Source organism: Periplaneta americana, chromosome 9, assembly GCF_040183065.1.
Source record: "Periplaneta americana isolate PAMFEO1 chromosome 9, P.americana_PAMFEO1_priV1, whole genome shotgun sequence".
NCBI classification, from domain to species: Eukaryota; Metazoa; Arthropoda; class Insecta; order Blattodea; family Blattidae; genus Periplaneta; species Periplaneta americana.
Window position 1 is genome coordinate 75,115,182 of NC_091125.1, and position 13,379 is coordinate 75,128,560.

At 35.3% G+C, this 13,379-nt stretch overlaps 1 protein-coding gene across 2 annotated transcripts in view; it reads left to right on the forward strand.

The window, feature by feature from the left end:
- The first annotated feature begins 7,266 nt into the window (after positions 1-7,266).
- LOC138706125 (angiogenic factor with G patch and FHA domains 1) overlaps positions 7,267-13,379 on the forward strand; it is a 238,925-nt gene continuing 232,812 nt past the window's right edge. For both annotated transcript variants that reach the window (XM_069835111.1, XM_069835110.1), the window contains exons 1-2: positions 7,267-7,579; positions 11,826-12,047. In XM_069835111.1, coding sequence (XP_069691212.1) covers positions 7,355-7,579; positions 11,826-12,047 — 447 coding nt within the window. In that variant the 5' untranslated portion in view covers positions 7,267-7,354. The remainder of the gene's footprint in view (positions 7,580-11,825; positions 12,048-13,379) is intronic.

Genomic DNA, 13,379 nt, shown 5'->3' on the forward strand with positions numbered 1-13,379 from the left:
AAGATGTCCAGCAAAGCAGACATCTATTCTTGATTTCTTCAAGAAGTGACAGGTAAACTTGATGCAATCCATCAGTGAACGTAATGTTGTGAAGCTCTTTAAGGTGCTTTTGTTCTTTTAGTTGAGACTAGACCATAAAAATTAGTTTTTAAATATGTTGATGTGTTTCTTTTTCAATTTTGGCAAAATCTCCATTTTGGGTTTTTCTCGATTCTGAGTATAATTTTTCCGGTTCCCTGAAAAACCTAGAATCGAGGTTCTACTGTAGTGGGAATTGTAACTATTACATGTGCAGAAAAGCTCTCGGGAGAAAAGAAAATACATTTTATGACAAAGATTCAAAAGATGCAAAAGGCACTTTATAAACAGATTGTTAAAAGGTCCACAGATAGGAATAAAAAGTACAACTCTAAATTTTAATTATTATGTGAGATTATCAGAAGAAGTAAATAAATTTGTAAGAAAGTTTTCTTGATAATTTATGCTGTCTCAGAGAAACTAGTAAGAAGCATTTGTAATTTATTAGGACAAGAACAAACTCATGATGGAAAGGGTAGTTCAGTTAGCTACCGTAGAACACTTTGAAGACACATCGACTGAAGTTCATGGACATATACCTAGTTTTGTAGTGAAAGAAATGCATTATGGTAGTAAGGTAATAAGATACATTCATGCTGATCTCAACATCAGTATAATGTACCAGTATTCTCTTTTCATAATGAAGAGTCCTGACTTTGCAAACATTGTGAAGTATTGCTTTATGCTAAATACTTTAGAGACAACTTTAACCTCAGAGTTGGAAGATCACAGAATGGTGTTTGTGGAAAATGAAAAGAGTTGAATAAAAAATCAGTAGTAGTAATTTCAATTTCATGGGAAAAAAAATTGCTGTTGCAGAACAAAATTGTCCAGATGAGGAAGATCAAAAATATGTTACAACAAGATTCAAGGGAGTAAAAGAAAATGAGGGTGGGGGAAAACAGAGCTTCATGTATTAGAAATGTGTGTGTAGACCACATGAAAATTGCACTGTTTTCGAATATTCCACTCCAAGAATCTTATTATAGACAGCTGTGAGTTAATATATTTGGTATAAAATATCTCAAGACAGGAAAATCATATTTCTGTGTGTTTCATGAAGATCAGGGTAAAGAAAAAGTTCAGTGTGATAGAGTACACACACTTACATTTAACTAATCGTAGAAGCTAGCTCTAAATAGAGATTCACAGTTATTATGTGCGACAATTTGTTTCTTTGAATTACAAATCTTGGTAGTACAAGCATTATAAAAGAAATACAATAGGTGTTGGTAGAGACACTCAATCCATCCAGAGACAAAAGGAAACTTCTTTGTCTCTCAGTTTTATATGTTTGAATATTCATCTGCAAAACCAGGCTTTGCAAAGACTTGTGAGTTATGACTGAAGATTCTGCAGGCAAAGAAGCAACTTGTGACAGGCACAAAAGTAGTATATTTTTGAACTCCCATATGCTCCCCAGGTCGTTCAGCCATTAGGAACTGGCTATGTCTCTTACCTTTGTGGCGTCACACAGGAAGTATGCCACATAAGATACATTCCCTAATTTTTCTTCTGCACTTACCTACCTGCCAGTCTAACTGTCCGCGCCCTCCAGTTGACTGCCATAGAGGTAAAGGGGAATGCTGTTAGTTGCAACTTTGGCCCTGTACCTTACACGTGCTTTAGTAGAGATGTCAGAAGTAGAATCTTTCCCTGCACACAATGTATATTAATGGATCAGTTGCACATACTTTTCACCTTTCAGGCCCTCATTTATGTCAAAATTTAGCCTTACTGCAAGAAAGGCACGACAGTTGCTCAGTAAGTGAAAAAATATCTCTCTCCAGGGTGTCTACTAATTTCCAGTGGATCAAATTCAAGACTTTTTTCATTACTTTTCCATTACCTCTTTAGTTAAATTCATGACCTCTTAGCAATGTGTGTGGCAAAATGAAAAAGGGTTTTTTTTTTTTTAATGGACCCCTACCTGAAAGCCAGTTGAGATGGAAGCTGAATGTAATTCTTATGTCATTAAAATTGCTTGTCAACATGAAAACTTTCAAGTTTCATTAAGGCAATATAAAAACTATGCATAGCAGCTTCTGTAAGAACTTGATAAAATAATGGTTCGCACTTCATAGTAAATTTATTAGGAAGTGATCAAGTTTGTCTTTCTTAGGATTGAACTGTTTCAGTTGTTTTTCAGTATTTCACAACATTTTGCACAAAGGAGGCTGTCTTCTAAATTATGTATAATTTTTTCAAAGTTACTAATTTCTGGTGGTCTCAGTTCTTGCCACTAAAAGTAAAACAGTCATTAAATTCAGTTCTTGAAAATGGATTCCACACAGACTAAACATTTTCATAAAAATATAATTAATTTATATAAAATTTGCATAGAATATCTCAAGAAATTGTCAAAGACTATGGAAGAACGTAATTGCTTTCAATGGTTGAAGCTCAAAGCCATAAAAACAAAGTTTGATGACTTTCTGACATACATTGAATTCTTCTCTCTTTCTATTTTATGGAGAATGGATCAGAAAGCTTGCACTTCAGCCTGAGGCTTATTGTATGTACCACTCCTGTTCCGTGAATGATTCTTGTATTTGAACAGGAGACTAAGGAAACTGCAAACTTTCACATAGAAAATAGACAATTATTCGATTCAGTTACCGGTACTAAAAACAACTTTATTCTACACTTCGGTAGCTAGGCTTAAATTAAGAATATTTTGAGACATTTTGTCTCGTGTAATAGTTGAAGTCGACTGCAGTTTTAAGCTCTGATTTGATTAAATGTGTCGTGCTCATGTTTCGAACATCTATCCAATTATTATTCATGAGATGAAACATCCTCTTTGTATGAGCATTACTACTTGGTATGCTTAGAACAAAACTCGCCAGTTTTTCCAAATTTATAACAATATAGTTTGACTTTAAACAGGTGAGCACTAAAACCCATTTCAGGAAAGCATTACCTTCTACAAAGTCTGCACATTTTAATACATCTCTTGAGCAATAAAATTCATCATATAAACAAACATCATTCATGGCAAAATCAAATGTTTAGAATTACAATTTTTATATTATGCAAAAATACGGGAGCTGGGAGACTGTAAAAAATTAGGGGCAAATACTTGAGATTCTGGGAAATACGGGAGAGTTGGCAACTCTAGGTATGGATGATGATATGTGAATTAATGATTGCGAAATGAGCCCAAGGTCCGACACCAATAATTACCCAGCAATTCTGCTTCAATTGGTAGAGGAAAAATCCTGGATAAAACCCCAACCAGGATATGAACTTAGGCCCTCTCATTTCAGAGTCAGACATGCTGTTACTTCACAATGGTAGACTCACACTGAATTCTTACATTCTAAAAATGTCTCTATTGATGATTGTAAGCTATTCAATCAATTCTGTAATGTACAGAGATATGCCTCAAACAAGTTAATTTTGAATCAGAAACAGACAACTTTTAGATAAACAATGGTTTAAATGCTTCAATGCCAATAGTACTACCAATACTGAAACTTTCTCAGAACTCCTAAAAATATGTCAGTTCCATTTCTCTATCCCAAGTCACAACGGAAGTGTTGAGAGGGTATTTTCCCTAATATCTATCCAATGGACTAAACAAAAAGAATCACATGCTAACAGAGACAGAGGTATTATCATGATCAAATATAATTTTACGGATATGTCCTGTGAGCAGTTTCATATTTGTTACAAGATAGAAATACTCTTCTGCACGGTGGGTTCCTGTGATAAATACAGATGTGATACTGATCTAGAACTAAGGTGAGCCATTATTTTGTCTTTAATTTTATGCAGGGAAATATCTGAAATCTCTTATTTCAGATCCATATCCTACTATAGAATTTCTTCTTATGGTAACCCTATCTCTGAAGAACATAACACCTTCTGGTAGGATTTAATGGAGTTGGCAACTACAGCCATAGATGGTGATTCCTAGTAATGTCATTTTGCATTAATATTTTAACTTTTATTCAAATTGAGGCTAATGTTTTGTTACATTACTCTTAAAAGCACGGTAATATTTTATGAATGTAAATGCTTTGTTTTATTTAACGATGCTTTTAACTGCCGAAGTTATATCAGCATCGCCGGTGTGCCAGAATTTTGTCCCGCAGGAGTTCTTTTACATGCCAGTAAATCTACTGACATGAGCCTGTCACATTTAAGCACACTTAAATGCCATCGACCTGGCCTGGGATCTAACTCGCAACCTCAGGCATAAAAGGCCAGCGCTATACCAACTTAGGCAACCAGGCCGATGAGTTTATGAATATTTTTGTATTTTGCATTAATCAGTTGTGCATGAAAAGGACATGAGCCATTACTTAATATATTATTTATTTTCCAGAAAAATATAAAAGCAAAGTAAAAATATTTTCATAATGAAAGAATGCAATATTATTCATATTTTCTGGAGGTTTGGGGAGGGGGGTGAGAAACGAGATCTAATTATATTTATTATTAGTTATGGATAGTTTTTAATGTTTCCAGTAAATTTAGGTTTTCATGACTTGTGTCCTTTTCATAATAGAGGATTCAATTCCATATTAATCATTAAAATACAGTATCAAAATAATTTTATTTTTTTTTCCAAGTGATCAAAAACCTTGAATACGTCAATTGTAAGTAGGTTTGTGCCAACAGTTCACATTAAACTTCGCCATTTGGTTGATAAGGCAAGTACTTAGCAGTGAGAGTAATCTGGATGATGGTAACACCAAGAACTCACTTCTGATCACACAGTTCTGCATGAACCAATGATATCATTTCTTTCTATTATTAACAAAGTGCCCAACTGTAGTGGGATTTGAAGCTTTGGGAACGTAACCAAGGGGGAGACGTAGCTGCAACTGATAAAAATCGAAATTCTCCCGAAATGTAGTGGAATTTTTAAAAAATTCATGTTATAAGATTAAATATGTATATTTTCTCAAACTTTCCAAATCAATTTTTTTTTACAAGATTTTGCGTTCTCTAATGTTCTCGCTAATGCTTGTTGTAATGTTATGTTTTATTTAACGACGCTTACAATGCAGAGGTTATATCAGCGTTGCTGGATGTGCCGAAAATTTGTCCTGCAGGAGTTCTTTTACATGCCAGTAAATCTACTGACATGAGCCTGTCGCATTTATGCACACTGAAATGCCATCGACCTGGCCCAAGATCGAACCCGCAACCTTGGGCATAGGAGGCCAGCGCTATACCAACTCGCCAACCAGGTCGACTGATGCTTGTAATCAATATAGAAATTGCATCACTGCTTTCCCAACTGCAGCAAAGATGACTGTCACCTGCCATTGCTTTACTGAGAATAAAATTAGATCTGAGAAATAAAAATTTATGCTGTTAGAGCTACAAAATAGGTGATATTCATAATAGGTTCAACCAAGAAATGTATGAGTACTAGTCCGGGAACTTCACAGGATTCACCTGGAGAGGACTCTTAACTTTTATATTACCTACATAAAAATACAATACTTAAAGATGCAGAACCAAATGAACGGGTTTTTTTTTTTTTTTTTTTTTTTTTTTTTTTTTTTTTTTTTTTTTTTTTCAGTATCGGTAGTAGAGCTGCTTATTAATATTGTTCTGCCCAAGGGCAGGTCTTTCCTATTGTCTGTCTTCCTCTTAGTCTCAGGATATGATCCATATAATATCGTAATGTCAATAATCTGATATCGCTTTCTGCCTCAAACTCTTCCCCCGTTCACCATTCCTTCCAGTGAAACCTTCAGAAAGCAGTTTCTTCTCAACCAGTGACCCAGCCAATTCCTTTTCCTCTTCCTGATCAGTTTCAGTATCATTCTTTCTTCACCCACTCTTTCCAACACAGCTTCGTTTCTTATGCTGTCTGTCCATTTCACACGCTCCATCCTTCTCCATATCCACATTTCAAATGCTTCTAGTCGCTTCTCTTCACTTCGTCGTAATGTCCATGTTTCTGCTCCCATACAATACTACACTCCACACAAAGCACTTCACTACTATACTTTTTTTCTGGGGGGGGGGGAAGATGGGACATGACAGTTAAGTGACCAAGCTTGGAACTACAGCACTATGTTGCCAACATGGACTACCATGCTGTCAGCTGATGGTAGCTAGCAATTGACGTTAAAACGTGAATCGGCAATTGACGCGAAGATAAAAAGAAAATACAAAAATCGACAGAGAATCAAAAACGAAAAGTAGCAATGGTAACATTGAGTGCACAATAAAATATCTCGCCAAGAGAGCTATTATGCACTCAACACGTGGGAACTGTAACTTTGGCAACTCAACCATTCTTATGTGACATTCAGTTGTTTTTCCGATCGCAATGCTGTCATGTCCGATCTTCTAAAAAACAGGTATAGCCTCTTTCTTAGTTCTTTTTCCAGAGATCCACAGAAGATGCTCTTTTTTCTATTAAAAGCTTCCTTTGCCATTGCTATTCTCCTTTTGACTTCTTGGCAGCAGCTCATGTTATTGCTAATAACATAAAATCTGTATTTAATACGCATTGTGTATTCTAGTGTCTGTAAGTAAAGAAATACATTAGAATATACTTAGGTATTCCAACTTTATGTAACATTACACACTAATGTAAACATATTTACATTTGTAGTGTCTTTTGTCAGAGATATGAATAAGCAAAGCAACTTGCTCTCATATTTGTCTTTATAAAATAAATACTGTATTAAATTAAATAATATTACTAGGCCCTACTTATATTTCCGTTCACAGGATACCGGCAAGTCTTTATTAAAGTTTAAGCATGTATGCGAAATAAAAATGAATACAAGCTTAATTCACAGCTTTGATTTCCAAACAATGTAAATAATTATGTCGGGAAGAACAATGAAGTCGGCCTGGGTAGCGCAGTCGGTATAGCGCTCGAGGTTGCGGGTTCGATCCCGGCCTAGGTGGATGGCATTTAAGTGTGCTTCAATGCGTTAGGCTCTTGTCAGTAGATTTATTAGCATGTAAAAGAACTGCGGGACAAAATTCTGGCAGACCGGCAACGCTGATATAACCTCGGGAGTTGCGAGCAGCGTCGTTAAATAAACATAATTAAAAGAACAATGAAACCTCTTTCTATGATCGCTTAAAACGTAACATAGTTCTTCTCCATATTAAATTTATTCTCTACTGACAATCGTAGCGGAATTTTGGAAGCTCCGTAGCGGATTTCGTGTTTCTTGAGTTGGGCACACTGATTGTTAGTGTAGTGTATGGTTTTTGGTGTAGCATGTGGCGGTGTGCCTTAGAATGTTTCTGTGAATTACAATGAACTGCAAAATAATTGCAGGACATGTATCACATGGATGACTATGAGGTGTCATCAGAAACTGTTGAACATGATACCGGTAGAGACAGTGATAGTGAATGTGATATACCATCAGATTTTGACAAATGTCCATGTGAAACAGAATTAGAAAAGCTACCAGAGGTGTTACTGTTTATCAAACGCCTTCAGAGTTTTATTCATAGACAGCAATTAAAATTAGTTAAAATACAGAAAAAACTTAAACATCATGTAAGTTTCACTTCAGGATTTCATATAACAATTTGGTAACAAATTGCAGAAAAGAAGAGTAAATGACGACGATATAACAGAAAATCTATTCTTTTTTTCCTTTAAATACAAATTTATGGGTAATTCATGCTGATATAGTGTCCTACATCAGATTAAATTCTAGCGATCACTACCTGTAGTTGTAATGTTGAGTGACAATGCGATTTTTTATTAGCAATTCCAATTTTCTCTTGGAATACCTTAGGTTTGGCTAAGATTTTTGTAACAAGTTTAACTTAAGTGAAATCTGCTTTACAATTTAGCTCTTGGCGAAGAAAGGTTATGTTATTATCCCAGGCTTAGATTAAGGTTAAATCTATAAATTATAATAATAATCCGTGGCACTACAGCCCATGAAGGGCCTACACCGACCAGCCGGCTGCTGGCCTCAGGCCCACATGACGAAGCAGAGGTGGACGATCATCCAACCAAAATGGAGATATCGTGTGGTTAGCACGATGATCCCCCCAGCCGTTATAGCTGGTATTTGCAACCGGATTTCACTACCTATCGTAGCTCCCCAAGTGCATTACGATGCTGGGTGGGCACCGGTCCCATACACTGGCCGAAATTTCATGAGAAAATTTCTTCCCACATGAGGACTTGAACCAGTGCGCATTCCGTAACGCGAGTCGTGGGCAGGATGCCTTAGACCACGACGCCACGGCACAGGACATAAATTATAATACAATAATTTTTCATTAACTTACCTATGCAATAGGCTATGTTATACAAGCTGGCATATAGCGCTAAATAGAGCTCTCAATTGGTTCCCATGTAATGCCAATTGTGCCGCTAGAAGCAGTGTTTGATACTGGAGAATTTTAAGCAGAACACTTGAATTTGGGGCATTTAGTGGATTCACCTTTGCCTAATAAATACTTCGTACAGTATTTTATGGCTATTGGATGCCATTTCCCAACTTTTGCGTCGTTTATATTAAAATAAATGACTACGCTTCGGACAATGAAGAATACCTCTTCGAAACTAGTCAGCCAGGTAAAATTCCTTATATTAACATAGTAAAGTAGTTACAAAGTTAATCAGTAAAATAAATGGTTGTTAATCTTGATAAGCCTGTTAAAAATAGGCTCCTATTACATATAATCTGAGGCACTGTCTCCTCTCTACTCAGGGTTACCATGAGAAGAAATTGTATAGGAGAACATGGAATCTAAAATAAAAGGACATTGCTAAAAAAAGAAGGACTTTTTAAAAATTGGTATGAAAAAAATTAAAGATAAAAATAATGGCTCACCTTAGTCAGTTTTCTCACTAGTTGCTGGATCAGTATTACTTAGGGCTACATCTGTACTTACCGGTGGAGCCCACTTTGTGCGGAAGAGCCTGAAGAGACAAACTTATATCTTGTAGCAAATAACTATGGAATTGTTCACAGGACATGCCCTTGAAATTATATTTCACCATGATGATACTTCTGTCTCCATTAGCATGCGATTTCATTCTTTTGTCCATTAAGCAGATAGGGTATTAGGGAAAATAGTCTCTCAACACTTCCATTGTGACTTGGGATAGAAAAATAGAATTGACATATTTTTAAAAGTTCTGAGAAAGTTTCAGTGCTCGCAGAACTATTGGAATTGAAGAATCCATTGTTTATCTAAAGTTAAATCTTTGTCAAAATTAATTTGATTGGCATATCTTTGTACATTGCAGAATCGATCAAATAGCTTAGAATCATGAATAGTGACATTTTTAGAGTGTAAGAATTCAATGCATGGCAATAGGTCATAATATTTTATGTTTTGTACTGTATGTGCTTCAGTTCAACCATTGAAAATAGTTCAATTCTTTCATAGGTTTTGACCATTTGTTTAGATATTCTATGCAAATTTCATAGAAATGAATTACATTTTCATGAAAACTTTTACATTCTGTATGGAACCCATTTTCAGAAAATGAATTTAATGACTGTTTTACTTTTAGTGGCAAGAACTCATTTTTCAGCCTATTCTGCAAAGAAACGAGAACTGACATGAACAAGTAATAGATTTCCACTAATTACAGAATTATGTTGTCTTTGAACACTTGAGATTTTAGTGTGGAAGATCTACATTATCAAATGAAGAAACCAAAGATAACAGTTCTGAGAATTCATTAAAAAAAAAAAGACCTTATCACTGGCACAGTTTTAGATGGCTGGGACATAAAATATGATTTCATAGCTGGGAACATTTTAATTAGCCTTTCCAAAGCAGGAAATAAGCTTAACCATCTTGTTTTAGATGATCTCAGAAGTTGTTGATAGTTTATATTGACAATAAATTCACAGAAGTCCTTCAGTTCCTCTGTACGAACTATATAGATACTGAAATAATTGAAAATTTTTAGTATAATACTCTCCACATCGATTGGAAAACTATCAGCATCATGTTGGATGCAGTTTGTAATATGTGAGTGGGACAGCCTACTCCTATGATGTTGCTGTTCTTCATATTAATTCTAGTTGAAATGCGAAATGCCAAACATTTCAAAATACCTGCTGGACAGGCTGAAATGATTAAAAAATAGGACATGTTCTCCTTTTGCCAGAGGGATGGTAACCCCACCTCTACTTCAATTCATGCATCAAACATTTTCGGAAATAAATTAAACGTAACGCTTTTATGTGAGGACTCTTACCTGAGAAACTAGAAGGAAGTATCATTTTCATATTCATTTATTGCGTCCAAGTGATTACATACATCAGCATTTCTCAACCTTTTTCAACCCAAGGACCAGTCAAATGTCTGAAATAATTCTATGGACCACTGACTTAGGCCTATATGGACCTAAGTTTTTACTTATGTGTATATTATTAACATTTAGAACATATAGTACCATTATAACATAATAAATCTAAAAGCATGTTTTGAATTCCTACGGAAACACAGTTATGAAATTGGAAGTGAACTATTAAAAGCGAATTATATATTGAACAGACTCTTAATATTTATTAAGCAAATGAATAATAATATTACGAACTTACAAAAGGAGAAAGTAAACTACGGTATGAAGAAGGAAGAAAAGAAAGACAGGATAATATTATGTTCATTATCTTTTAATTAATATTTGAGTAGAAAAATTCGCTCTGGCGCCGGGGATTGAACCCAGGTCCTTGGTTCTATGTATCAAGCGCTCTGACCACTGAGCTACACCGAATTCAATCCACAGCACTGGATCGAATCTTCCTTCAGTGTTTCCCTTTGTGGCCTGACTCCAAGTTAGGCGTATATGTTGACATATATGTCTAGTGTCAACTGCCATTATACTAGGAGCGCACTCAGTTGAGTGACTTATTTGGCCGGGATTCCGCAGTTATGATGCACTGCTAGCTATGAGAATATTATGGATTTATTAATTTGTCGTACAGAACAATGTCAACATTACAGAGATTATTCTGTAGGACAAATTAATAAATCCATAATTATCTTTTAAGTTAAGATTCCACAGAACTTCTTCTTTCTGAATCGTCTTCACTTAATGCTTGCAAAAGCTGAATTTTATATCAATGTGTCATTTCTCTGATTTCAACAATTTCTTTTCTTTGATATAGCCTACATCATCATATCAAGAGCATTATTTTTCTCTTCCTGTAATTGTATTTGGTCTTCCACATTTTTTATTTTGTTTACACTTTCTATTTCGTTGAATTTTCGAAACTGATTGTGTTGTTTCTATCCAGGAGTACTTTATTAAACAAAACATGTACTCCTTTTTGATTCCTCTGTCTCCATAATCAACCATCATTATAACATCCATTCATCTTTTCTTGTAGGAAAACACTATAATTTTTACTGTTCATGTTATTAGTGTCTTGTTCAGTTTCATAGCCTAGTCTGTGTGAACACTTTACCTGTTTTAAGGTGTTCGAAAGAAATCATTAATAGCTATTTAAAGGACTATTCAGTGACACAAATGAAATGTTTGTTTTCAACCCTAAAATTTACTGCAGATTCTAATTATTTAAAAATTAATTAGTGTCATTAAAGGAAGAAAATGTGTGTGTGCATATATTTACGAATGTTTTATTTATGTAATTTACTAAATTTGTGTCTTGCCGTTAAATAATATCAGAGACAGAACCAATCAGTATTTAATATCAGCTTGACTGATTGTTAGAAAACCTGAACCTCAGTCTCTGTATGTGTATGTGATGTGATTAGAATATTAATTACCTAATTGAATTGATAAATTTCAATTTCAGAAAACAAGGAGAAGAAAAAAGCACGATGTTTCAACACAAACAGAAGCAGAATGTACCTCAGCGTGGGGCACAGCACGAACCATTGAGGAGGAGGGCCAAGAACAGAGTCTGGCAGAGCAAGTGAAGGAAGCTGCCCAGAATGCTATGCAGCAGACTGGCTTCGTTTATGAAGAGACATCTGGAATGTACTATGATTATAGTACCGGCTACTATTACAATGCTGTGAGTGAGAACAGAAGATCGAACATACCACGATATTTCCATTATTAAGAGTGGGAGTTGAGATCTTTTTGTCTAGTTTTACGGTAATACACTAATTGAAATAGCCAAAAGAATGCAATGGAATTTGTTGATTTTGTTGAAGTATGCACTTTTTTTCTCACCATATTCCTAATCTCAAAATTCGTTGGTTGGTTGCTTAAATGACTTTTGAATTGGTGTTTTTCATTTTCTTTCCGGTTTCCCAGTAATGCCTTTAACTACCTGTGATGACACGTCTTCATTTGTCTTTGTAGATGGTCTATGTTCATCACTTGAGTCTGGATCTTTACAAAGTATGCAGGTTGTGGATTCAAAAATTAATATTTATTTTATGTAGGTATTCAGCCAAACAGTCATGACCAATTATCCTGAAAATAGCACTGCCTCTTAGGTAGTCTGGAATGTGATGTTTGTTTATGGAAGGAATTCTCAAAATTAAAAATATATGCATTTGAAAATATATATGTAGTTAGAACTCGGATTCTCTGTTCTGTTGTGAATTAGAAATTGAATATTTTTTCGTAAATGAAAAATGGAGAGATTTATAACAACAATTACGTTTTTTTTTTGGTCTCAAAAAACTATTATTTCACCTTTCAAATAATAATTTCAACTTTTATGTGTTATGTTACATGGTGGATATAGGCTTTGTTTGCAACAGAAAAATGAAATTATTTTTAGATATATTCATTGTGCTTTATTTGCACTAATGTGGGAGAAAACTGCGGTAATAATTTGTGGCTGTATGACTCCGCAGAACTGCACGCATTGTATTCTTCACCTGATGTAATTAGGAACATTAAAGCCAGACGTTTGAGATGGGCAGGGCATGTAGCATGTAGAGCAAATCCAGAAATGTATATAGAGTGTTAGTTGGGAGGCCGGAGGGAAAGAGACCTTTGGGGAAGCTGAGACGTAGATGGGAGGATAATATAAAAATGGATTTGAGAGATGTTGATGATAGAGACTAGATTAATCTTGCACAGGATAGGGACCGTGGTGGGCTTATGTGAGGGTGGCAATGAACCTGTGGGTTCCTTAAAAGCCATAAGTAAGTAAGTAATGTGGAAGAAAACTCTTGCCCTGAAGGGCAGGAGAACTTAAGATACAGAAACAGAGTTTGGGGTGGTTCTCTTTATTGAGATTCTGTGGTCATGGTCCGAAATGGACGACCTAGAGAAGAAATTTCAGTTATCGAGTTTTAGCAGGCATGGCTCACGACTGATGACCACTGAAGGGGATGATTAAGTAGGCGTAGTCGGCAATTGACGACCACAGAGAGGGGCACATACA